General features: G+C 38.0%; 1 protein-coding gene across 3 annotated transcripts in view; it reads right to left on the bottom strand.

The window, feature by feature from the left end:
- Positions 1–483: 483 nt before the first annotated feature.
- MTM1 (myotubularin 1) overlaps positions 484–27,001 on the bottom strand; it is a 97,673-nt gene continuing 71,155 nt past the window's right edge. For all 3 annotated transcript variants that reach the window (XM_074206707.1, XM_074206709.1, XM_074206708.1), the window contains exons 8-15: positions 25,058–25,207; positions 18,118–18,306; positions 14,271–14,456; positions 12,138–12,344; positions 10,762–10,854; positions 8,553–8,666; positions 5,605–5,781; positions 484–3,061 (exon numbers count right to left, since the gene is read on the bottom strand). In XM_074206707.1, coding sequence (XP_074062808.1) covers positions 2,894–3,061; positions 5,605–5,781; positions 8,553–8,666; positions 10,762–10,854; positions 12,138–12,344; positions 14,271–14,456; positions 18,118–18,306; positions 25,058–25,207 — 1,284 coding nt within the window. In that variant the 3' untranslated portion in view covers positions 484–2,893. The remainder of the gene's footprint in view (positions 3,062–5,604; positions 5,782–8,552; positions 8,667–10,761; positions 10,855–12,137; positions 12,345–14,270; positions 14,457–18,117; positions 18,307–25,057; positions 25,208–27,001) is intronic.

Raw genomic sequence — 27,001 nt, 5'->3', positions numbered from 1 at the left:
TGCCCAGGGAGGGCTTGTGGTCAACCACAGACCAGAGCCCAGGCAGGAGAGCAGGTGGAGCTTCTCCTAAGACAATGATTCATCATCAAATACAGATGAGGACAAGCTCATGGATGGGAATTTTGATAGTGATAAGGAATTATATGAATTTGATGATGACTAAAACTTGAATTCAATAATTTTATGTAATATATTTTTTCAAATTTTAGCCCCCAAATTAAGGTACATCTTATACATGGGGAAATAAGGTATCTTCCTGTTGAAGAAGTGATAATTATCTTATAAAAAGATAAATCAAAGAAATCAAAATGTTGGATTACAGAGAACTAATCCAAGCAAGGGATATCATTTAAAATGGTGAAACAAAAACTTCAAAAGAAGAAAATTCAGACTAAAGAACTTTAAACTAAGGACAGAGAAAGAACCTATTAACAAAAGGAGCTTCATGGACGCATACCAGTTGTGCCACCACTCAGACTCTACTTGAAGATGCTCCCAGTTTTAAAAGAACACAAAACATTAAAAGTATTTTCATAGCCTTTTATTTAACAATAGCCAATTAACTTCACTTTAAAGACAAATGAAAACTTATCCCATTACATTTTGTTTTCTGATGCACAATTCAACTGAACAAGTTTTTCCAGGCAGTCTTGGAATGAATGACTTACTCCATCAAAAGAGAGGATACCATCTCATCTGGCCTCTGGATGTCTTAAGGGGATCTGCTTAATGTTATGAAACTGTAAGACCACTGGTTGTAACTCTTGTCTTAAGAGTTTAACCTAAGTTGAGTTTATTTTCATAAAATATTGATTCAGTAAAAAATCAAATTCAGCTTTATAATTTCTCCCATACTCTCAACTGCTCTCTCTCCCATGAAGCTTCACTCTAGATCTCCAACCAGTATTTTAAAAACAAAATCCAGAATAAAGGCAATTATGCTTTCAAATCCGTATTATAAAGTTACATATGGAGAAATTGCTCCAAGCAGAAAACATATTCGAGTCTCCTTGCTCACTGAATTCATGTACTTACTTAAATGCCCATTAACTAATATTTAGAGAGCTTTTGAAGATCCTTATTTCGAACACTGCTACTGAAATACAATGAAAAGCATACAAAACATAGAAAGAGGAAATTATGGGTAGAAATCCTGGGAATTTAGAACATAATACAAATAGTTATTTCCCTGAAAATATAGTGCAATTTTTTTAGTACAATACATTGATCATAGCAGGTGTTCATTTATTATTGCAGTGAAAAAGTTTTTATAACACATCCCAAAGTCTTATTAAGCTATTATGCTTAATTTTTATGGGACTAAAACGTGTGGTTAAAATGCAATGCATGAACTATTATTTACAGTGTTACAGTGTTTTTTTTTTTTTTTTTTTAAAAAAGCATGATCATGTCGAAAGCCGTTTCTCTACGTATGCCACTGTACACCGGATGGTGTATCTGGTAGATCCACGTAGCTACGGCCTATACAATAATTTATAAAGATCAATTTCTCCTTGCTCAGATAACTACTTGAATATATAATCACATCAGCTATAAATAGTTCTTTACAAATGACTGTAAAACATACTGAATGTATCTGAATAGCCTAAATGCTTCCCCAAATAGGGTTACCATGTGAATTAGTTCAAATAGCAAAGAGAAAGGTTTGTGCTTCTTAAACTTCATTTAATAGCACGAAAAGGCATCCCCGAAAAAAAGTAAAATTGCCAAATGCTTCAAGTAAGAGGTTGTAGAATCAGTTTTCTGTCATAATTGGAAAAAACTGTTGAAACTGAAACTTCTCACAATCCCCTCAAGAAGGACATACACTGTCAGATGAAATGTACCCATGGAGAGTCACCTTAGATTTATAACGCAGCAAAAACCCCCAGGAGCGATGCTCAATTCAACTTTGGTACTTATGCAAGCTACTCTGGTCAGGCACAGATTTTCAGAAAATATTGACGAGAGCAGCACAGTGGTGACATCTACAATGAGGCTATAATAAAGTTTTGTCCCAAATCGAAAACCAGGCCCTATTTTAGACAACTTCTTGAACAGAAGATATTTAGAAAATGATTGGAAAGCTTCTAAGTGTTTTATCATATTTAATTGAGACCTACCAGAAAGATGTTTTCTCGGAAAAATAAACCTCTCTTAAATACACTGAAATGGACCTGTGACTGCATTGTGGGGGGGGAGGGTGTTCCTTCCAACAGCGCAGCTCCTTACATATCCATGCTTGCCCAGACTGTGTGCAACTCTTTTCTACATCCTTCCATAAGTTTGCCATGGGGTGAGTTTAAATATATCTGAGACAAAGTTTCATTTCCAAAATGAGGAAAAACTCTCACCTACGATGACTTTTTATAAATGCATCATTTGAAATAGTAAAGAATTTGGCCATTATTTTAAACATCGTACTTCTGGAGACCTATGCTAAATAAGTTTGATTTTTATATTGGCATTAACACTAAGCTGTTAGAATAAACTTGGAAAAAAATCTATTCCTAATTTTTTAAAGCCTAATTCAAAACACCGATGCTTTGTTTAAATACATAGATTGTATCCATAGCATTTAAGATGTAAACTACAGTTTTATTAATAAAACACTTTAAAAAACTAATTGCATTACATTTTTTCTCACGATCCTTGCTAGTATTCTGCTGGCTGCGAGAATGCTGCATCTCCCCTCGGATGATCAACTATGAAAGGCACATGTTTAAGAAGTTAGGACTGCACTAGTTCAAGCTCTATGTGTATGCAAAAAAGGGAAAAGAATGAGGAAAAAAGAAAAAGAAAAAGAAAACCCTAAGGAAAATGTGCAAATCGGAAGCATTCAAAAATTCCTCTTTTCAGGACAGGAAATCAAAATTAATTTGGGGTTTTCCCTTTAAAAGGGAGTTTGGACATGAGGCATCATTTGGGAGCTGGCTGAAGAGGAAGCTGAGGAACCTGTGAGCTTGGCAGAGTTGGTCATTTTCATTTCTTCAAGCCTCTTCACATATTCATCCCGTAAGGCCAAAAGCTCCATGTAACGCTGCTCCACTGGGTTTGGCTGCTGGAGAGACACACACACACAAAAGGGGCACTCTTTACCTTGACCATATTGCAAAATGCTATTCAATTAACCGAATTTACCTTGAAGCCTTGAAACGAGTATATTTCAGTAAAGCTGAGCAAAGAACAAAATTCCATTTCTCAATCTCATTTTCCCCCCCATTAACTTCACATTCTGAGGATACCCATTATAAAATCGGGGGCCAGTTCAGGCAGCAGACAATAGCACACAAATGTATGTCCATTAGGCAGTGAGCAATGTTAGTAGAAATATCTAAGGTCTCAAAATAGAAGCTTCTCTGTTTTCCTTTTAATTTTTCTAGTACAGCTGTAGTGGAATGACATTTTGAAAATAATTAAACACGACTCAATCCCATGCTGTTTCAGCTTAGGAATTGCCGGAATGCTTGGCCTTTTTTTCTTGATCTAATCAAGTCCTAACCAAGTCCATTCTGATTCATGAAAGGTGAGGCTAGTCTCTTAGAGTGCTGATGCTCCTAATATAACAATGATTCTGTTGGGAATATTCTGCTTCAAATTAATGAGGATATCAGGGGGAAAAAACCAAGCTTGACTGGTACTACACCAAAAGCACCTTTAGTCTTGCGAATTCTACCTGGGAATATTTGTTTTCACTTGTCTGGGGCGGGGGTTGGGGAGAAACTGATGCATCGAAGAGCTTCTGGATGCCCTGCAGGGGTTCCCAGATCCCAAGACATTGGAGTTTTTGCTTAGACCAGGTTTCTTCTTTTCTCCACCTCAACATTCTGTGGTGCCCACCCACATTCCATATACCCCTCAGGTGCTCCATCAGTGTGTGTTTACCAGCTGGGTCACAACAGCTGCTGACTCCCTGGCTTCTCGACTAATCCCTAAATGCTGGGCAGAATTGCTCCGCATTAACTCACAATTCATTTTAAGGTCTTTTTCTCTCAACAAATCCTATGAAAAAAGCCCAGGCGCAGAGCTCCTGGATGTAAAGATATGAGCATGCACCCCATTGTGGTAAATCATCCAGACAATTGACTTCTTTTATTCCTCTGTTGTCTTCCAAATGAAAATCTCTCAAAGAAGAACATCGCTATCCATCCAAGCTCAATTACATCCCCAAGTCTTCAATTACTCTGAGCTTATGTGAATATAAGGGAAATAGATTCTACTTGTCCTTTCAAGATGGGTTTTCAAATACAATTCTTCATTTGTTATTTCTGCCTTTCTCTGGTCACAAATGAATTGCTTTTAATTCTTCTGATTTTCAAGGGGACCTCCTATTGCCAAAATGCAAAGGAAGCTGATTGGTTCTACAGAAAGCCTTGCCCTATTACTTATAATTGCTGGTGGCAAAAAGGTCAAAATAAACATAGAGAAGCCACATTTTACAAGAGAAGTGGAGTGTTGGAGCTATGGGGTATTCTTAAGGAAAATGTTTTCTATAATTGTAGTAAAAAAATCAGTAACCCTGGAAAAGTGTTTACTTCTTTACTTGCTATCAGAAACACTGAAACTTGCTAAGTGTGCTTCTGAAATCACAGAGTGAGCCAGCCAATGTTCTCAGGCCTGGGAATCTCAGGCTTCCCAAAAGAATACACATCGCTAAGCAGCAGGAGCCTTTTTCATGCAAGCATCAGAGACCTTAAAACACAAGTGCCAGCTTGAAACTGGCAACATACCAATGGGAGAAAAGAGTACCCTGCCTGGCATCTAACCAGCTGCCTGAATGGGATAAACAATATAGGAGACAGAACACAGAAAAAGGGAATCTGCTGGTGCCCAAAAATTCCTATCTCAATAAAAGCATGTTTCTTCCCAAAGGCTGGATTGTAAAGGTTGGTCTGTTGGATACAGCATGTTCCTAAATCTCACCACCAAAACTTCAGGGAAAAACTTAAGCACAAGAATACTGAATACTTGCAATACTCAGAACAAATAGCTATGTGGAGGGATACCAGGCTGTTCAGTAAATGGAAGGCTCTATGGACTCAAAATGAGATGCAGGGCTTTTTACTAAACAAAACAAACAAAAAAAAACCACACACACATGGCTTTTATTTTTGGTTGGTATGTTTCCAAAGACTTGTTGTTCAATAACCAGTCAGTTATCCTGATTTGGGAGGTAAGGTCCTCATTGAAAAGAACTAATTCCCATGCTAGGACCCTAGCAGATCTAGCAAGACCTGAACAGGGAAAGGGAATAATCCATTTTCTTGTCCTGAGTAGATGGGTATATAAGAGAGTGTAATATTGTTTATGATGATCAAGGAAGTTCCTGGACCAACACAATTTGGAAACTTCCAAACTTCTGCAGATGGTAGGAAGTTTATAAAACATCATAGTGTCTATGTTGGCTTTTAAATTTATTTGAGCTACTGGTCTACATAAAACTTTTCAATAAACAAAAACCTCATTTCCAAGTACTTCTTTTGGGTTTGGTAGTTTTTCTCATGATATTCAAAAACATTCCCAGAAGCAAGATCTAAGATGGAAAAGAATTACTGACATCTCCAACCAACATCACCGTCTTGGGAATAATTCAATTTCACTTACTTGTTGCCTCATCCTTGTGTTCCATCTAATGTAATAATTCACCCAGAGTTCCAAATGACGCATGCTGGCAACTGGGTATAATGCTCGGTTCAGCTCCTTAGTATAAAAAGGGTTTGTGTACTTTCCTTTCTCACTGTTTATCATCGACCACAAAGAAAGAGTTTTCATCATAACTTTCTGTAGGAAGAAGAAAACCGGAAAGCCCGAGTGAAAACAGAAAGCTCCATCCAAACAGGTAAGCATGATCTCGGGCACGTTGGCCTCTCAGACAAGTGTGTCCGATGTGGGACGACTGGATTACTCTCAAGAACAGCTGCCAAAGATCCCAGGGAACAGAGAATTAGAGGTAGAAGAGACCTGAGAGAGGCAGCATGGCCAAGAGGATGAGTATAGGATTTGAAATCAGTAGGAGCTGGGTTCAAATCCTACCTCTGATGCTGACTACCTGCAGGACCCCAGGCAAGTCATTGAACTCCCGTGCCTCAGTTTCCTCATCTGTAAAATGGGGAAAAAAACAGCACCTACCTCCCAGGGTGGTTGTTGTGAGGATCAGATGAATCACAGTTGTAATGTGCCTAGCAGAGTGCTTGCTATATAAATGTTAGTTGTTGTTGTTATGATGATGATGATTACTAGACCCTGGGCAAGTTTCTTAACCTCTCTAACCCTCAGTTTCTTCATCTATAAGATGCGAATTTGAAGAACACTTACTTCAAAGACTGTTGTGAGTACCAAATGAGGCCGCGTTCAATACTTGAAAAGCCTTAAAAACAGCCTAACAGAGCCAAGCTAGCTGCTATTTGACAGAGGGGGATATAAGTCCTGAGGGCTTAGGCGGGCAGGCAGCAGAACGTCCAGCTCAGCCCAGGCCCTCTTGAGCCCAAGGCCAAGGCTCTTTCCACTGGACCAGGTTCAATGGGAAGTCCATCATCATGGGTGGTGAACATGGGACTTAAGAACGAGGAAACAGCATGAGGACGCTGAGTGGCCCCACAAGCCAAGCAAAAGTGTTTTGACAAACCCAAAATGTGTTGCACATATGGACTGATCATTTTATTCCAAGTGACCGAACACCTATTTCTTCATTTGAAAGTGTTTGCAGCAGATAATTTGGTTTTATTTTTGTGAAGACTAGGATGTTTTTAACGCAGTCTGAATCTGAGTCAAAAAGCGAAGTAAAAAGGGCAGAGTGAACCTGAGTAAAAAAGTGCCCAGATACTTTATTAACACAGAACCAAACAAGTGATCTGGAAATGCCATCCAGTTCACTGAATGTTCAGTTTTTAAAATCGAGATGTCTGTTATCTTATAAAACAGTCAGTTTTTACATGTTTATAATTTCTTTCAAATACTAATGATAAATGAGAGGGAGGGAAAAGAGCTTGGAAAATAAATAAAAATATAGAAATAAATGCAAGAAATAAAGAATACTTAAAGATAATAAATAAATACAAAATAAATAAAAACACAAAATATAAAATTATTTCCTGGGCAACTACAAGAGACCCTATGTTCTATTACTACAGTTATGACTCAAAGCTATTAAAGAGTCAGACAAGAAATATTTACTGAGTGTCAAGCTCTATAAGAAGCCCTGGGGATCCAAAGAAAGGCTTACAATGAGCTCAGAGTCTTAAGGGGAAGACGGCATGTGAACCGCTATGTACAAAGAAGCTATAGACAAGACAAATAGGAAATAGTCAACAAAGGAAAGGCACTAGGATTAAGGGGAATTGGGAAAGACTTCCTGTGCAAGGTGGGATTGTAGCTGGGACTTGAAGGAAGCCAGGAGGCAGAGATGAGGAGGGAGAGCCTTCGGGCCTGGGGGTCAGCCAGGGAGAATGCCTGAAAGCAGGAGAAGGAGGTGTCTCTGGGGAGGTGGGGAGGGGAGCAGCAAGGAGGCTGGTGTCACTGAGCCATGGTGGGGGAGGGAGAGGGGAAGGAGATGTAGAAAGACCAAAAGCTGGGATTGGGGGGAAGGGAGATAGGTTATAAAGGGCTTGAAATGTCAAGTCAAGGATTTTCTTTTTGAGCCTAGAGGTGATAGGGAGCCACTGGAGTTTATGAAATCAGGGGTGGATCCCATGGTGGCACCTGCCCTTCGGGAAGCTCACTGACAGCTGAGTGGAGTATAGGTTGAAGTAAGGTACAGAATGGTCATATCTAGGTGGTAGCAGTATCAGAGCACAGAAGGGGCTATATGTGATAGCTATTAGGAAGGTAGAAATGACAGAATTTGGCCACAGAATGGATATGGGAGGTGAGAGAGCATGAGGAGTTATGGATGACATCTAGGTTGTGATCCTGGGTGACTGGGAGGACAGTGATGCCCTCTCCAGGGTAATAGGGAAGTTGAGGGAAGAGGAAATTGGAAGGGAGAGAATGAGTTCAATTTTGGCCATGTTGACTTTAAGATATCGTTTTGGAAAGATTCATCTATTTTTCTCTCTAGGCTTTACTCCTGCCTATTTCAGGTGCTTTTCCTCCCTCCTTCCACTCCTCACTCTCTCCCTGCCTCCTTCAAGCTTTCATTATGTGTTGTCTTCTCCCATCAGCTTTCAATATATGTTGTCTTCTCTCATAAGAACGAAAGCTTCTTGAAGGCAGGTAGGGATATTCTTTTTTTCTGCTTATCCTTATATCCCAGTGCTCAGTCCCATGCCTGGCTCATAGTATGTGCTTCATAAATAATTGTGAACTTGATCTAACTTGCCAGAGCTTGCATTTCATTACAGTGATAGGTCTTCAAGTTATTTCCTTTGCAGGCAGGCATTAGCTTTGATGTGAATGACAAAATGGCAATAAATACAAAAAACAGCCAAAAAAATCTTCAACTTTTTTCAAATTATTTTCTATCATGTCAGACTTTGAACAAACTAGAGTTTGTATTAAAAGATGAATTTTTTAAACTAATAAATGCTTGTCATATGCAATTGGAATCTACCCACCTCTTTTTCTCGAGCATATTCACTGTTGAATAAGAAAGTACCGAATCGACAACTGTAGAGATTATCCAAAATGGTGATCAAGAATTGTTCATTGAATTCAAAGGCTGTAGGAAACTGGCAGAACATACATACAAACACACATACACACACAGAGGACAGACAAAAAACAAGATATTGGTTTCTGAGGTAACTTTAAAAAGGATCGATTATTGGCAAATAATTGGAAATTGAGAGACTATTCCAGAATTGGGGAATGGCTGAACAAACCATGTGTATATGAAGGTGATGGAATATTATTGTTCTGTAAGAAATCATGAGCAGGGGAGCAGCTAGGTGGCGCAGTGGATAGAGCACTGGCCCTGGAGTCAGGAGTACCTGAGTTCAAATCCAGCCTCAGACACTTAATAATTATCTAGCTGTGTGGCCTTGGGCAAGCCACTTAACCCCATCTGCTTTGCAAAAAAAAAAAAACCTAAAAAAAATCATGAGCAGGTGGATTTCAGAAAAGCCTGGAAAGACTTACATGAACAGATGCTGAGTGAAGTGAGCAGAACCAGGAGAACATTGTACACCTTAACACCAACATTATGTGATGATCAACTATGATAGACTTAGCTCTTCTAAACCATACAGTGATCAAAAATAACTCTAAAAGACTTGTGATGGAAAATGCCATCTACATCCAGAGAAAGAACCATGGCATCTGAATGCAGACAAAGCTTACTATTTTCACCTTTTAAAATTTGTCATATATTTTTTCTTTCTCACAGATTTTTCCCTTTTGTTCTGATTCTTCTTTCACAACATACTAATATGAAAACAATGTTTGACATGATTGTACATGTATAACCTATATCATATGATTTGCTGTCCTGGGGAGGGGGGAGGGAGGGATGAAGAAAAATGCAGAACTCAAAATCTTGCAAAAAATGAATGTTGAAAACTATCTTTTCATGTAATTGGAAAAAAGTTAAAAAGATAAATTATAAAATGAGTATTTATATTGAAGAGAGGACACAACAAAATTACTTGCTAGTTTGGTGAGCTCCTTAAGGATTGGGCCTGGGTTTTTTGCTTTTCTTTGTATACTCGAGGTTTAGTACTATGGTTGTGACATAGTAAACACTGAATAAATGGTGTTGATGGAGTTTGAGTACAATCCTGGAGCTGAATGCTGAAGAGTAAGGCCAGCCTTCTAAGCCTACAGTTCCTTTTGAGGTATAGATGTGCATCATGTCACACATAGGAAGTGAGGGTGTATTCCGATGGCTTTGGAAATGCTGTGTTTTTTCTGTATCCTAAAGAATTGCTTCAACAGTCCTCAGACTAACTATAAAGACAGTGGCAGGACCAATACCAAAATGGTAACTCTAAATATTACCTTTTCCAATCTGTGCCATGTACCTACCAACACTTTTTTCTTCTGTCATGTTTGCAATCTCCTGTGGGGAGATAGCTCCCCTTCCCCAAAGCTCTCCCCTGCCCATTTCCCCTCTGACTGGGTAAAGAAGAGTACAAAACCTCACCCACTTGTCCACCGTGTTTAATTGTAAGAGCCAATGCTGGGGAAGCAGGAAAAGTAGATCTGATAGGAAAAGCTGGTGATCTCAAACAATTCTGGGTGGATTTTTGTTCCTTTACAATGTCACCGATTTTATTTTGAACCTCAAAAAAATGGTAGAATGTCCAGCACTGGACTCATGAAAGGTGTACTGTTATTTAGTTCTAATTACCTCAGGGAGGCAGACATGCTACCAACTGACAAGATGTTTTTCCTATAACCCTTTTTTCTACATTCTATGAAAACCACTAGCTAACTTCCCAAGTAGATGACTGATAGAATTCTAAAAGGTCCTTCCACCAATCCTCATTCTAACCTACCCTGGACCCTGCTCTGATCCAGTTGTTCTTTCTAAAGCATTTTTATTATGGTCCTTCAATTCTTCTGCCTATAATGTTCTCCTCCCTCCTCTTGGCCTATGGAGATCCTATTTGTCTTTCAACGACACAACTTTCAATGGCCTTCCCATGCCAAGAAACTTGCTATTGCTTTTCTACTTCAAACTGATATTTCTCTTCTCTCAGCTCTCATAGCATTTATAGACTATCCCACATAATCTTGGGCTTTTTCTTGAGATGTCTGTTCTCTAGTTACATTTAAATTTGTCTATAAAATGAAATGCATTCTCTAACTTGATATATGCCTTACCTGTTTAGACATTTGCCATACACAATCCATGAATTGGAGAAAAATGGGAGAGCGGTCAGTGTCAGCATAATTTTTCTCCCCATGACCTATTCTCTGAAATGAAACAAGGAAAAGTATTTGATTGGAATTTCAAGGAAGCAAGTTGCACTCTAATTTGCCTTGCACCTAAACTTCTTTTCAGAGGTACACCAGCCAAGTACTTTATCTCTTCCAGAATTTCTGATTTCATTGTTATAGCTAATCCCTTTACTGATACAGTTCCCAAAGCCCTTCATCACTTAGATTGCTGTGGCCAAAAAACATCATCCCTCTGCCCTGAGCCTGAACTGAAGTACACTCGAGTGCCAGGACTGCCAGTATGGTCAGCAGAGCTTGGTGTGAGACTTCTACATCACTGTGAAGGATTGGAGAAGGTTGACAGCAGAGACTTACAAATCAGTGTGTGTCTGTGTGTCTGTGTGTATGTGTGAAATGGTCCAGACTTTTGAAATGCTAGGAATTCAGTATGTGGATTCCTCTAGGTAAGAAATTCAAACCTGAATACTCTACAATATTAATACAACTATTTTGTGTTATTGAAGAAAAGTTCTCCATTATTTTTACCTGAATCTAGCTGGGCTACATTTGGGTTGGGGACACTTGTGGATAGAAAGGAACAAGCTATTTAATAGCCATGTTTTAGGAGAAAAATGAAAAAAGTCCAGGTTTTCAGTTACCAAGGTACCAACTTAGGTGGTACAACTTTGAACCAGAGAGTAAGCATGGCCAGTGAAAAAAAGGGCACTCAATAATCAATCATAAAGTAAGAGTTCAAATCCTGCCTCTGACCTCAGGTTTTTCATCTATAAAATAGGGAAGTTGAACCAGATGGTCTCTAAAATCCTTTTGAGAATGAGATATATAATCCGATGATCATGGATAAAGGAATGAGTCTCTCTGCCTTTAAAAACAAAAAACAAAAACCAAGCATATTTCTTCACCACTTTCTTTCCAATTAATTTTTGGTCCCCTAGGGGATTTGGATGAAGCACTAAAGTCTATAAAAGATAATTAAAAACAACTTAGCACAGGTCCTTAATAATAACAGGCACTTAATAAATGTTGGGTGAATTATGATTTTTAAACTATAGAAAACAGCTATTTTGTTTAATGTGATTTTAGAAAATTTTCAGTAATAAAAACTTGTCTTTTATTAAGAACTCAACTGTAATGTGTTTAAATGGCAAAACAGTTTTAGAAACACTTTTTTGAATAATGCAAGGAGTTGTACATTACAACTAAAGGAAATGCATACTTTAAACAAAAGCTAGCTTTTCCATTATTTTGCCTATAATATTAAATTATAATAAAATGGATTTTGCTTTTAAAAAAGTTACCGATGCAAATTTGTGTCCAAAGCTTATCCACTCTTTTTGTATCAATACTTCAAAGCCTGTAATGGTCCGGTAGTAGCTGTCTAACATTAACATGGCTAGAGATGTGAGTTGTGCTGTTCTATCCCATCCATCACTGCAGTGCACCAATACTGAGCTTCTCCCAGAGGCCACTTTATCTGCAACTTGAATAGCTCCTGTCAAGACAAACTGTGAAACAAAAAAATCGCTTTTAAAAATGCTAATAATTAAGAGGATGAAATATATTGCTATGATTAAAATGTTTTAAATATCAGCAAAACCTCTGTTTTAAAAAAGTTTATTTCAAAGGCAGAAATTTTTCTTTATTTTTTCCAATTACACGTAAAGATAGTTTTCAACATTAACTTTTGGTAAAATTGTGAATTCCACATTTTTCTCCCTTCCTCCTTTTCTTCCGCTCCCCCTCCCCCAACAGAGAAATTTCTAAGCATGGAAGATTTGGACACATAAATCAGCTGGTTTTCTCCAACATAAACTCATCCAAGAAATAGAAAATTTCCTAATTAATTTGCTTATATGCATGTGAGCATTTGTATTTAGCATGTATATTAATATGAATAAGATTATGAGAAGGAATAGTAAAAAAAAAAGGATTGAGAAGAAATGAGTCTAAAGAACTTGGTCTAAAGCGGTACCCAAGTCTAATCACCCTGGGAATATATTTACTCAGAAGCAGAAGAACAAAGAAGAATAAGGGAGAAGGCCAGATCTACAGGCATTTTTCTAGAGGGAGAAGGCAGAAGCTGCAGAGGACATCTCTGCTCTAGATGATTTAAACAGTAGCTTGGGCAGTACTGGAACTTCAACCTCTAAGAGGTGAAGGCTGCACAAGAAAGGACAAAATGACTGGCAAAAAGGGTATCCAAGAAAAGAGCAACAATTGTGGAGTTCTTGGCTCTAGAAAACTTCTGTCAACAGTATGCACATGAATGTGAGGAAGAAACAGGCAGGCCTTTCCCAGTATATTTTCCACAATAAGCCACACCTTTGCAAGAAAGGCAAACAACTGGCTGAAGAGTGTTGAGAACAGAAGAGGTTTTGGAGCTTAAAAAACCCTCTGACTCATGAGAACAAAATTCAGCCCTAAAGGTTCTCCTCCAAAATGTGGTCACCAGTGGCATGGAAGATCTGTAGCTCAGAGATCAAACAGAAGGACTCTCTCCCAATGGAGTTCTCCACATACTATTTACAGACAACACTGTCTTAATCACATGGAGTCCCAGAACCTGACAAAAGCTTCACTCAGTGACTGGAAAAGACTGGTCTAAGTATCTACAATGGAACAAAGTGGGTGAAAAACAAAACATACATTACCAAGGGAAATACCATGCAGCTAGATAGGCAAGCCTTGGAGTAAGCATTTTTAGGGGGGTGTGTGTGTGTGTGTGTGTGTGTGTGTGTGTGTGTGTGTATGTGTGTGTGAGATCACTTCAACAAGTCATTTTCATAGTCATATGGAAAGGAACTCTCAAAATTCTAATGGTCATGTCACAAACTCCTGTTTTATTCTTGACTATAGTACCATAGTAAAACCTCTCTAATCTAGTACCATTCAAGGGAAAGTCAAAAAATTATAAAATTAAAGTGTTGTTAATGAGGTTTTTTTAAATCATCTTTACCATCTAGTCTTCTTTCCTCCCTTTCCTTCTTTCCTTACCTCCAATCATTCACTAGATCCTGTTAATTCCCTTCTTGGAAATTTTTCCCCCTTCCTATTTAGCATGATCCTAGGCTCTACATAAGCATAATACACCAAGGAATGTATGATAAGCTTCCTGGTACCCTAAAAGCATAATGAATCTCATTAGAATAGGAAGGGGGGAGTCTTAGAGAAACACCTGGATCTAGATCCCCTGGGATTTCTTCTTTTAATGGGCTATGTATTCTACTTTCAGAAAGTACTGATCAGGAGCCAGGTTCCAGAATCAACACGTACTGCAAATTCAGGAACATACTAGGCTGTCTTCAATAAATGAACAGCAGTAATAAATTCAAACATACATTACTCCAAAGACATACATTTCACAAATTAGTTGATAATGTAAATAATGTAAATTTAAAAGCCCTTGATTTTAATTTTTAAAGTGGACTTACTTTGACGTGTTCTAGCCAATGAGTGGATTCCAGGCTTGACAGCCAATGAGATTCTTCGACATTAGGATAAACTATATCCTTCAGTTTTCTTAAGGATTCTCTCATGACATGAATATTGTGAATATCCAGGAAAAAAATTTCTGCATTGTGATAGACATCATCACTTTCATATCCTCCTCCTGTTGCCTAAAAAAATACAAAATATTTTCAAATTGCTTTATAATCACAAATGCTTACAAATGAATTGAAGTAAGGGGGTCAGGGCTTAAAAGGTCCTACACAAATTCCCAGGTATAAAATTAGGGAAAGGAAAGTGAATTAATCATGGAAAGAGAACACACTCTGTCACACTGAGGGAGAAATAAATATGCTTGACTTCCTATTCCAAATGATTTTTTTTAACAATGCAGCTAAGGTCAGCACTAAATACTTAGGAGAGGAAAGGAGGAAAGTTGTCTGGTAATTACTATGGCCTCTCATTTTTAAATCTGCTCCACCGAGCATTGGATCATCCTGCTACTTTGATAAGAAACACTGATTTAGGAATATTCACTTGTCTGAAGAGAGTTGGGGTCTGTGTTTTTGGCAATCCAAGGGAAGGAACATGATCGTCTGCATTAAAGGTTATTAAAGAAGGAAAGTACATGCTAACTTCAAGTTGCCTGCTAAAAGAGTGAGCAAAAAGGCATTAGTAGGGCCAGCTGCCAAGAAACCATCTGATTGGAAAAAGACAGTCATATAAGAGATGTCACATGAAGGTCCCTTTCCTGTCTATTTCTAACTCTGAGAGGGAAATGATGCAGTGGCCATAAGGAGGGCAGGGGAGGGGGGAAAGGAGAGAGAAGGGGGAAGGAGAGAGAAAGATTCTAAGCCAGGCTCTGTGCATACAGAGTCTTGACTGCATGATAAATTTGGATTGAATGAACCTCAAAGGAGGAGACAGTGCTGCTGATGTTGGTAGAAGGAGGGCTTGAAAATGGCATTGGGGGGGTGCGGCTAGGTAGTGCAGTGGATAGAGCACCGGCCCTGGAGTCAGGAGTACCTGAGTTCAAAGCTGGTCTCAAACACTGAATAATTACCTAGCTGTGTGGCCTTGGGCAAGCCACTTAACCCCATTTGCCTTGCAAAAACCTAAAAAAAGAAAGAAAATGGCAATGGGGAGCAAATCAGTGAGTCAGAGATATGATTGAAAGTACAACTGATATTAGAAAGAATGGCCAGGGATGGTCACCTTTTTCCTCAACAGATGGAAGCCAGGTCTCAACAAGTAGCAGAAGATGGAAGGAATGAGAAAGGAAAAGGTTTCAGATGAAAACAAGTCGATTAATTATGGAGCAAGCATTCTAGAGAGCCCAACGGGAAGGAAAGGTAGATCTGGAGTAGAACATGTGAGGGAGAAGGGCAAAGAGAGATGAGAGTGAAAGATGCAGTGATGTTGTGAGCAGGTGAAGATGATACCAGGCAACAGTCAGTTAATAAATATTGAGTGTCTACAACATGCTAAGCACTGGAGAGAGAAGTCAAAAAGAAGACACTCCTTGACTTCAACGAGTTCCCAATATAATGGAGGAAGATAAGACCCAAAAGGAAGCTGAAAACCAGGGGTCCAGGTTGGAGGTTAGGGGATGCTGAGAAAAGTCAGGAGTACAGCCAGGAAAGTGATGAGGAGATATTGGGTCCTTCAGGTCACAGAGAGAGTGAGTAGCAGGGACAAAACTTGAATCCAAGTCCTCTGACTTCTGTCACCTGCAACTCAGTGATTGCCACATTTACTGAGAGTGCTACTTTTACTAAATACAGATGTAGATGGAATTGAATTTGGACAGAGATATGACTGAAGTGTTCTACAAATTCAAATATGATTTTTAAAGTATCCAACAACCTCTGAATGCCTGAAGGGATGTTTAAAATACCCAAATAACAAAAAAATTCCTTGGAAATAAAATATAATTTTCTTTATGCCACTAATTCTGTGTAACAAATCCTGATAGAAAGGAACAGAAGGTCTATATTATGAAACTGGGGCCAATCCAAGAAGCAGTTCATATTTGACTTGGAAAGACTGTAAGGATCTTGCTTTTAAATGAGATTTGATTTTACCACTTCTAACATCTGAATCACTTGAAGGCACAAACAGGGAGCCAGGAGCATGCTGAGGGGAGCTTACCTGGGATCAAACATTTCACTCTACGTGATTAATGAGTATGAGCTGACACTTAAGGAAGCACCAGAAGGTTTTTCAGAGTCCTTTGTTTCATTCCAGACACTATCATAGGATCATAGATTTATAGAGGGGGAAGGGACCCTGGAAGTAGCTTTTCTAACTCCTTTATTTTATAGGTGAGGGAATTGAGGCCCAGAAAGGTTAAATGACTTGTCCAAGGTCACATCGTTAAGAGGCAGAACAAGAGGTGCTTGGTACCTCCCATTCTCAATCCAGTGCATGAGATTCTCTACAGTCTAACCACCCTGGCAAGGTAGTCGCCATATGTAGCGTTATCCTCTGAAAAAGAAAGATATGTGGAGGAACTCTTCACTTATGCTTGGACAACTTGTCCAGCAATTCTAGCTATCTAGATGCCAGCTAAGAGGACCCAAAATAGCGATTGCCTAACACTGGTGCCCTCACAGCCCATTGACTCATTTTAGAGAAAAGTGACATGTTTTTACTCTTTTGATGCAGGTATTTCCAAAACATATTCTCCTTCTTTTAACTCATTGCTATGGACATAAAGTATTGTTTTAGAACAATGCAGTTCTTCCCTCAGAAGATACTGATGTGTATCAGTGGTCTATTTACCCTTATACTAAGTTACCCAAGACTGCTATGTTTAGCCTAGAGCAGATTAGGACCAGCAAACACTAAGGAGGTAAAGAAGAGGCCTGCCCAATGTAGGCAAATGATAGAAAAGTAAGAAATGGCAGCCAATAACTCAATAAATATGAACAGGGAGTCCCCCCAAAAGAAGACAAAGCTACCATGGATGGACACAAGAAGTTAAAAAAAACAATCACTGCCAGACAATCCAGAGCCATTGAGTGTAGGGGGCAAATAAGTGCCCAATGCAAGCAATAATGGATATTCATTATTAACCATCAAGAAAATGGTCAATGATTTTCAGAAACTCCTATAGAAGGGGACAGAAAAGCATTACTTTTATAAGATTTGTGTCAAAAATATTTAAAATCAAAAAGACTCTAGCACTTTCCACTATTTGGAAAATTCTTTGACATGACACATCTCTTCAAATAGGGGAGATAATTGAGGTACCATTATAAAAACACAAAAATGAAGGCACATAAGACTGGAATTGAAAATTATTTTATTATTTTGATAGCCTTTAATAACTTTCTATACACTGACACAGCAGTAGTGGGTCCATAAGTCCTGAAGTACAAGATTAGGATATTTCTATTGCCTTATAATGTGCTGACTATTGTTTAAATGACTACATTATGATATAGCATATTACACAAAACAACTTTTACCAAAGTTCATTTTAGGACCAAAACAAACCAAAGTGTTCTTATTTCAGTTTTGATATTGACTTTCACTTCTGCTCTTTGACACCCCTTCCTCCTCACCATTTTCTCTGCTATAAAAGGAAGAAGCTGGAGTAAATGATCCTAACCTCCCCAGAGACTCAGTTTCCCTCACCTATAAAAAGAGAAGATTGGACTATTGGCCTCAGGTTCTGTTCAGCTCTAGATCTAGGATTCTAGATTCTATGAGCTCTATTAATTTTAATTAATGCAAAAAAACCCCCTAAACAGACCTATCAAATACTTTCTTTTTAAGAAAAATCAATTCCAGTAATGTCATTAATTAATAAATAAGCATGCTTACCTTGTTGGCTACTGCATTTACACTGGGTCTTGCATCAAATATTGTAAGTTTGGAAATCTGTCCATTAGCCTCCCTGATAATATCAAGGTATTTTTCATCATCTTTATTCCTTTTGCCACCCATACCAACGAGAGGCTGACTGCAGCGCATGATAACATTCTTATTTTCTGGATGAATCCAGGAAAGCACCTAGGTAAAGTTCAGAAACTGTCAGTCACCAAGAAGCACAACAATAAAATGTGTGCCACTGTGAAGGAAAGCATATCAATCAACTGAAAATTATTATTATTCACATGTAATTTTATGGCCCTTCCCTCCTTCCACAACATTGAACACTTCTGAAAATACTGCACAGTATGATTACAATGAATTACAATGGTTAAAAAGATATGTCATCATTTAAAAAGACATTTTTTTAATTGTATCTTTGAAGCTGCCATACAGGCATAGACTTAACAAAGAAGTGTGTGTGTGTGTGTGTGTGTGTGTGTGTGTGAGAGAGAGAGAGAGAGAGAGAGAGAGAGAGAGATTGAGAGAGAGCAAAGAAGAAATCTCTGCACACATGATGACTTTCTGCTTTTCAGTACTTGTGTACAGGCTCTTGCTGGGAAGAACCCGTCATTCTTTCACTCTGAGCTTCTTTACTCTCATTAGAGACATAACACTAATAAACAAGAGTGATTTGGTTTCCCAGTTGCTATCAGATCAGAAGCAGGAAATTGGGGAATAGGAGTGAACTAAGAGAAAGTCTTAGAAGTAGGCGGCTGACAGCAGTAAGAAGGAACATCTGACAGGGAAGGAAGGGAGAGGAAAAATTATAAAAGGAAGGATAAAGAATTTCAAAACAAACACAGTAGTCTTGGGCAACTTGGTTTAAGGGTAAACAGACCACTGATACACATCAGTATCTTCTGAGGAAGAACTGTATTATTCTAAAACAATACTTTATGTCCATAGCAATGAGTTAAAAGAAGGAGAATATGTTTGGGAAATACTTGCATCAAAAGAGTAAAAACATGTCAACATTTAAAAAGAACAAATAGTCTCTGTGGAATAGCTCATTTATTCATGATGGCAGAAAAAATGAAGTGTTTTTGAATGTTGTATTCATGATTTGGTTGTATAATACAACAATTTGAATTTCCTTTCTGCTTTTTTTGCGTAGAAGGGCACTTTAAAATTGTAGTTAAAATCATATACATTTTTCCCAATTGCTATTTTCTTTTTCAAATTCTATGTTATGAAAGTTTTTCAACATTCATCCACATGCAGATGCATATTTATAAATTATATCATTTCCTTCTACCCTCCCTTTGCACCCCTTTCCCTCAACGGCAGTCTGGTGAACATTGTACATATATATTTGTGTTTAACATGTTTACAGATTAGTCATTTTCTGTAGGAGGAATCAGGACTAATAAAAATCAAATATTAATGATACCTAGAATTAACTTTGTCAGGCCTGTAATTAAAGGAACACATATTGCTGGTCACTGTCAAGAAATTTGAGTTTAAACAAAACCATAAAGCTTAAGTTCCAAAGTTGTCCTTAGAAAGATAGATTTCTCACCACTTATCAGCACATTCAACAAAAGCCAGTCTACAAAAAGGAATAGAGACTGTTTTCTGGCTTGTGTTCCATCAGCAAACCTAAGTTTCCAATGATGGTAATTTAATGAGGAAGGCAAGCAGCAGAACTCCATAAGGCTGAAGTCAGGGAGCTTCTTCTGAGTGCTCTATGATAAAGCCTCACGAAGAAAAAAATCTTGAGAGGAAGCTCTGGCTTAAAGTTATAAACTATTTTGGGGACCAAATGCAAGTTAATCACTTTCAAATCCAATCTCTGCTATCTTTTCCAAACCAAGCTGTCTATGTAAATGCCATCAGTTGGAGATGGGTCGATTTTCTACTAAAAGTCCTTGGTGTCTAATGGTACTCTGTGGCAACAGTCAAATGGAGGGAGCCTTAGGCATTAACAAGATGGAGAAGAACACAACTGATGAGAGCATGATCTTATCTTAGTGGAGCAATAAGGCCAAGAGCCTCACACCCCTTTAAGTACAGCTGAGTCTTTATTGTCTTCTCACCTTCAGCTGAGAACCTCCCCTCCCTATTCTAATCAGACAACAAATATATTCCAGCCACCATGTTAAATGCTAAACAGAGAGGCCAAAAACAAACAGCCCCTGACCTCAAGAAACTTCAGTTGCTTTTATTTTCGCTATTTTCAGTCATGGCTGACTCTCTGTGACCCTGTCTGAGATTTCCTTGGCAAAGATTCTAAAGTGGTGTGCTATTTCCTTTTCTAGCTCATTTTACAGATGAGGAAATAGAGGCAAACAGGATGAAGTGATTTGCCCAGGGTCATGCAGCTAGTATGTGTCTGAAGTCACATTTGAACTCAGGTCTTCTTGATTCTAAGCCTGGCATCATCCTATGTAGGTGCCCCAAGAAACTTACATTTCAAAGGGAAATAGATACACAAATAGATAACTACAAGTTACTTACAGACAAGATCAAAGTAACCTTAGAGGGGAAGGGCTTTTATCTCAAGCTCCCTCACCTCACAATTCCTTGACACTATCTCCTCCTAACTTTACTCTGGTCTGATGAAGAGATGACCCTTGTGCACAAAGGGACAGGAGGGGAGATGCAGAAGGGAACACAAAGAGTAATTTATTTCTAATAACCCAGATGACTGGTGACTAAGCAAGTACAAACCAGAGCACCATATTTATTGTTTAGGAGCTGGCCCCAGATACCAATCACTCTACTAGATATTTTTTTAAAGCTCTCCTATGTTCCAGGCACTATACTCAGCACTGGGGAGAACCAAAAAAAGAAAATCCCTCTATCAAGTCATCTAGGCATCCCCTCCAGCCCTCCTGCCATCTGGCCTAAGCTGTGTTTGAGCTACAGTGGCAGCAATTTGCTCCCAATCATTTCCTCTGTCAGTCTTATCTACTGGATCCTTATTACAAACAAACATGGGGCACCTATTACAAACAAAAGATTTTCCCTCATTTAAAAAAAATCCTCCCTGGATCCTAGCTATGTATGTCATACTTTCCCTTCATATGGGTATGTCTGTATGTATGTGTGCAGACATGCATCTGTATATATCTCTGCTTTCCTTTCTCAGCCAAACTCCTCCATTTATTGCCTCCACTTCCTCTCTCACTCTCTTCTACAATATGGCTTTTAATCTGCTAGTATACCGGACTGAAAGTGCTCTCAGCAAAGTCATTAATGCTTACTCAATTGCTGAAACCAATAGTCTTTTCTTAATCCTCATCCTTCTGGTTTTTGACACCAGCTCCTCCTGGTTACCCTGGATTCTGGCTTTTTATGACACTCTTGGACCTCCTGCTTATCTAACATATGGATAACTTAACCCCATTGCCTTGCAAAAATCAAAACAAAACAAAATAATTAGTTAAAAGTTTGTAAACTATAGGCCAGTGAGCTTGATTTGGATTCTTGGTAAAATTCTAGAGATGGCTGTTGAATATCTGGAAAAAGAAGAGATGATTATAAAAAGCCAACATGGCTGGAGGGGGTGTGGAAAAACAGGGTCACCTACCCATCTACTGTGGAGTAATGAACTAGTCTAACCATTCCTCAAAATAATATGGAGTGATGACCAAAGGGCTATAAAACTGCACAATGCTGTTACTAGGTCTATACTCTAAAAAACTGAAGAAAAAGGAAAAGGAAGACCACTATTTTCAATAATAGCTCTTTTTCTGGTGGCAAAGAACTGGAAACTAAGGAGATGCCCATGCATTGTGGCATATGAATGTTGTACTAAGAGAAATGATGGGGACAGCTAGGTGGCGTAGTGGACAAAGCACCAGCCCTGGAGTCAGGAGTACCTGAGTTCAAATCTGGTCTCAGACACTTAAAAATTATCTAGCCATGTGGCCTTGGACAAGCCACTTAACCCCCTTTGCCTTACAAAAACTTAAAAAAAAAGAAATGATGAGGGGGATGGTTTTAGAAAAACCTGGGAAGGGGCAGCTAGGTGGTGAAGTGGATAGAGCACCAGAGTCAGGAAGACCTGAGTTCAAATCCAGCCTCAGACACTTAATAATTACCTAGCTGTGTGATCTTGGTAGATCCATTTAACACCATTCTCTTGCAAAAAGAAAAAAATAAAAATCTGGGAAGACATATAAATTAATTCAAGGGGAAGTGCATAGAACTAGGGGAATGACTTACACAGTAGCAGCAATATTGTAATCATGATCAACTGTAAAAGATTTAGCTATTCTGATCAATACCATGATCCATAACAATTCCAAAGCACTTCAAGTGAAAAATGTGAGCTAATCGGCTTCAGATAAGAGAGGTGATGGACTTTAAATGTAGAGTGAAGCAGTCTCTGCTCCTCCTTCTTCATGGCTAATGTGGAATTATATTTTGCATGACCTCATATGTAAAACAAAACAACAAAGTGCCTGCATGGTGCTTTCATCAAAAACAGGTTGTGACGCAGCTCCTCTCAGCAGTTCAGTGATCAAAGAAAATTCTGAGACCAGTTATGGAGAATACTATCCATATCCAGAAAACAAAACAAAACCAAAAAAACTATGGATTCTGAATGGAGAGCAAAGCATATTATGTTTACTTTTAAAATTTTCTTTTATGTTTTTTCTTTCTTTTGTCATGGATTCTTTTCCCCTTAGTTCTAATTCTTCTTTTATAACATGACTAATATGGAAATATGTTAAACATGCCTGTACATATGTAACCTATATCAGATTATTTGCTGCTTGGGGAGGAGGAGTGAGAAGAAAAGGTGGTAGGAAAAATGTGGAACTCAAAAGTTTGTAAAAAGATGAATGCTGAAAACTACCTTTGTATGTAATTGAAAAAATGAAATAAAAAAAACTAGGTCATGCTAGACTAACCTCAATTCCTTTTTTTGGGGGGGAGATAGCATTACAAAACTAGTATATGAAAGGAATTCTATGGATATAGTTTACCTAGACTTAAGCAAACCTTTTGCTAAAGTATCTTAGACTATTCTTGGAAAGAAGATAGAGATGATTGCACACATACATAACTTGTATCAAATTGCTTACTGTTTTAAGAAAAGGACAGGGGAGGAGGAAGGAGGAAGAAAAATGTGGAACTCAATATTTTATAAAAATGAATGCTAAAAATTGTCTTTATATTAACAAAAGAAAGAAGTTGGAGAGATGTGAATTAGATGAGAATAAAAGTAGATGGAGTCAGAGCTAGTTGGATGGATGGATTCACAGAGAACTTGTGAACAGGTCAATGTCCATGTGGCAGAAGGTTTCCAGGGAGGACCCCAGGCGACCAAGTTCACATTTTTATTGATGTATTTAGTCATAGATGACATGCTCATCAGATCTGCAACTGACATAAAACTAAGAGCTAACATATTGGCTGAGTGAGGGTCCAAAAAGATCTTGAGAGACTAGAACACTGGGCTGAATCTACTGAATGAAGCTCATGAGAGAGAAAAGTAGTCTTATCACTTGGACATATAAAAAACAAACCCACAGTATATGGCAGGGGAGGCATAGTTAGATAGCAATTACTCTGAAAAAGATTTGAGGCTTTTTTTTGGTGAACTACAATTTAAGTTCCACATGAATCAGTAGTGTAATGTGGTAGTGAAAAAATCTAAAATGATTTTGGGGTACATTAAAATAGCCATAGCTTCTAATAATAAGTAGGTGATAATGCTATGTCTTTCTACCTTTGTAAGACCTCATTTTGAGTACTTTGTTCAGTTCTGGCCTCCAGAACCTAAATTTAAGAAAGTCAGTGAAAAGATGGAGAGTATGGAGGAAGGAGACAAATGGGATGGTAATAATTATATAGACAACTATCTATAGAACACAAAACACTGATTAAAGGAAACGGGGATATTTAACTTAGAAAAGAGAAGTTTCAGGGAAGAGAGCTATTTTCAAGTATCTCAAAGGCTGGCATGTGGAGGAAGATCAGACTTGTTCTGTCAGACTCCCAGAAGTAATGGATTAAAGATGCAAAGAGACAAATTTAGGTGTGATGGCAGAATAAAACCCCATCAAACCTTTCAAACCATGACAGCTGTCCAAAAGTGGAATTAACTGCCTTGAGAGATGGTAAGTTGCCCTAACTTGGAGATTTTCAATCAGAGGCTACTTACTTGGTATGCTTTAATGGGGTCTCTCTTTTGAATATAGGTTGAATAGATAGCTGCTGAGGTTCTTTTCAATTCTCAAATTCTATAATCTCTGTGATGGATGAAATATACCAGAAAGAATCTTCTTCACCCAATTCCAATCTTCCACTGCTATTTATTTATTTATTTGATTTTTTTGCAAGACAATGGGGTTAAGTGACTTGTGTAAGGTCACACAGCTAGATAATTTTTAAGTGTCTGAGGCCACATTTGAACTCAGGTCCTCCTGTTTCCAGGGCCGGTGCTCTATCCACTGTACCACCTAGCTGCCCCATTTCCTCTGCTATTTATAAGCAGCTAGTTAGATAATAAGGATGAGTACAGATCAAAATCAACTCCTAAGTGCTATAACATAGAATTTATTTTTGCTTTGGATTTGTGATTTCATTGTTGAATGTAAATTTGTCCTACTGTCAGACACCAGTAACTGTTCTGGAACTCATAATCCTAGAGAATTGTCTGAAAGCTCAAGTGACTTAGCCAGGACCACAGAGAGAACAGGTGATAGAGGACCAGAAAATACGTAACCCCACAATTAAATGATCACAAGTTCCAAATTAGTAGGTTTAAAATTAGTAAGTTTTCAAAATATCTTATAATGGATTTTGCCAAAATTCAAGTCCATTTAGGTCACAAGAACAGAAGGTTTATGGAATTAAATTTCATTCCTCAGATTAAAGAACAACTCAAATAGTAAAAGTTATTTTGTGATAACTGCTGTTAAGGTAGACTCACCGGAATTCTATTACGGGATCTAAAGGTCGCAACTCTCCTGAGATCATCATCTGTGGAATGATATGGTACTACCAGAATGGTAGGATAAGTTTCACACATTTCAAAGCGTTTATTGACAAAAGATACTCTCCACTGGCCATTGGGCAATCCCTTAAAACAAATAACAAGAGCAAATTCCATTACTTCATGTCTGATTTAATCTCACATTTAATTTAACTCCAAAGCCACATTTCATTTCTGTGACTATTTTGCTCCTCTGGTATTAGTTTTGTACTTAGCATTGACCACATGGTGGCGATAACTTACCAATTTATCTTAGAGAAGTCACAAAAATGACAATTAGACAATTTAAAGACATGAGACAATTATATATGGTTTACAGAAACAGTCTTTTAGTTAGAGACTCTCTTGAATTTGAGGTCTCTTTGTTACATTAAATTTCATTTTACTACTTAGATAATACAGATAACATTAACTTTAAGACTAATTAATAGCAATGAAACTCATATTTTCCTTTCCCCACCAAATTAAGTCTTGTATTTACTTTGAGGACAGAGATGAGAGTCAGCAAGTGCCCTCTCTTTCTTTCAAAAGGCTATGGATTTTTCACTCTATTCAAAATTTCGAGGGCAAATCTATCAAGAAAAGTATAAAGGGGGCACTCCTTTGGGGAGACTCATTTTTGCCAGCTCCTTTGAGTCTTAAATAAAGTTGCTGTTTAGGATTGATTACAGTCTGTGATTATATGGGGAATGTACTCACTTCCAAACTAAATAGACTATAAATATGGCAATATGGTAACTACGGCACTCCCTTCCTCTGACTTAACCCAGATAAAATTAGGCATCAAATCTAAACAGATTCAAGAGGGGGGTGGATTACTCCCTTCCCTTGTTCCCCTATTTACTGCTATGCTCACAAGAAGTAGAGTTTGTGAGGGCATTGGTTAGTGGAGTAGAAGCTGTGCCTTTTCCTTAGGTCTGGGCCTAAAGAGCATGGGACCAAACAGGAGACAAGTCTGGACATTCCTTAGTTGAGCAGGTAACAAGGAAAAATAAATAAAAGATTGAATAGAAATGGTGTCCAATACAAAATCCTTTTGCCAGTTATATACATGCAGTCCTGGAAACTAGCACTATGTTGTTCCAAGTGAAAAAAATCTTAGTTTGGGCAATTAACACTCTAAAAATAAAGTAAAAATGGTCCACATGCTCTACATGTCTGAGTGAAGTTTCCTCTTTACTTCAAATATAGCCAGTAGATGCAGAAATGGCAAGTGATGTAACAAATCACCATACAACTCAATTCCAAATTGAATTCCTTTTTGGGATCTAATAAATATCTCACATAGACTCTTTGCAGAACTTAACACTCAAACACAAAATACCAGCACATTAGATCTGATGACAAACCAATGATGATCCAGTGTCCAAACTGTATAAAACAACCAACAAAGGAAAACAGATGAGTTCTCCTAAGGTCTTCAGGTCTAGAATTTTCTTCTGACTTTCATTTTAGAAGATTACAAAAAATAAAAAAATACAAATACAAACCATGGAATCTGATTTTTGAAACTTATCCTGTGACTTCAAACGATTTTTAAAATTATATAGTCATGATTAGGAAAAATAGAATGTTTCATAAGATAGTAACTTGCTCTGGATATGCCAGGTTTGATTATATGAAGGGCCAATAATCATACTCCTCTTTACAGCAGGACATGCTAGACATCTCTTTACTAAAACTCTCAAGGACTTTGTAGATACAGGTCTTGTTCCCCACATTAACATCAGGTTTAGGTTCTATTGTAACTAAGTTCCCAAATAAAACACCCATCAGTGTAAGAGACTATTCACTTAAATGATAATTCCCATTTCTCTGACACATAAAGGTTTACAAAGTATTTTCCACTCTGGAATAGGCTTCTAGAAATAATATTATTCT

Source organism: Macrotis lagotis, chromosome X (genome assembly GCF_037893015.1).
Source record: "Macrotis lagotis isolate mMagLag1 chromosome X, bilby.v1.9.chrom.fasta, whole genome shotgun sequence".
Taxonomy (NCBI): Eukaryota; Metazoa; Chordata; class Mammalia; order Peramelemorphia; family Peramelidae; genus Macrotis; species Macrotis lagotis.
The sequence above is the reverse complement of the archived record's forward strand: the minus strand, read 5'-3'. Positions and strand labels throughout refer to the sequence as shown.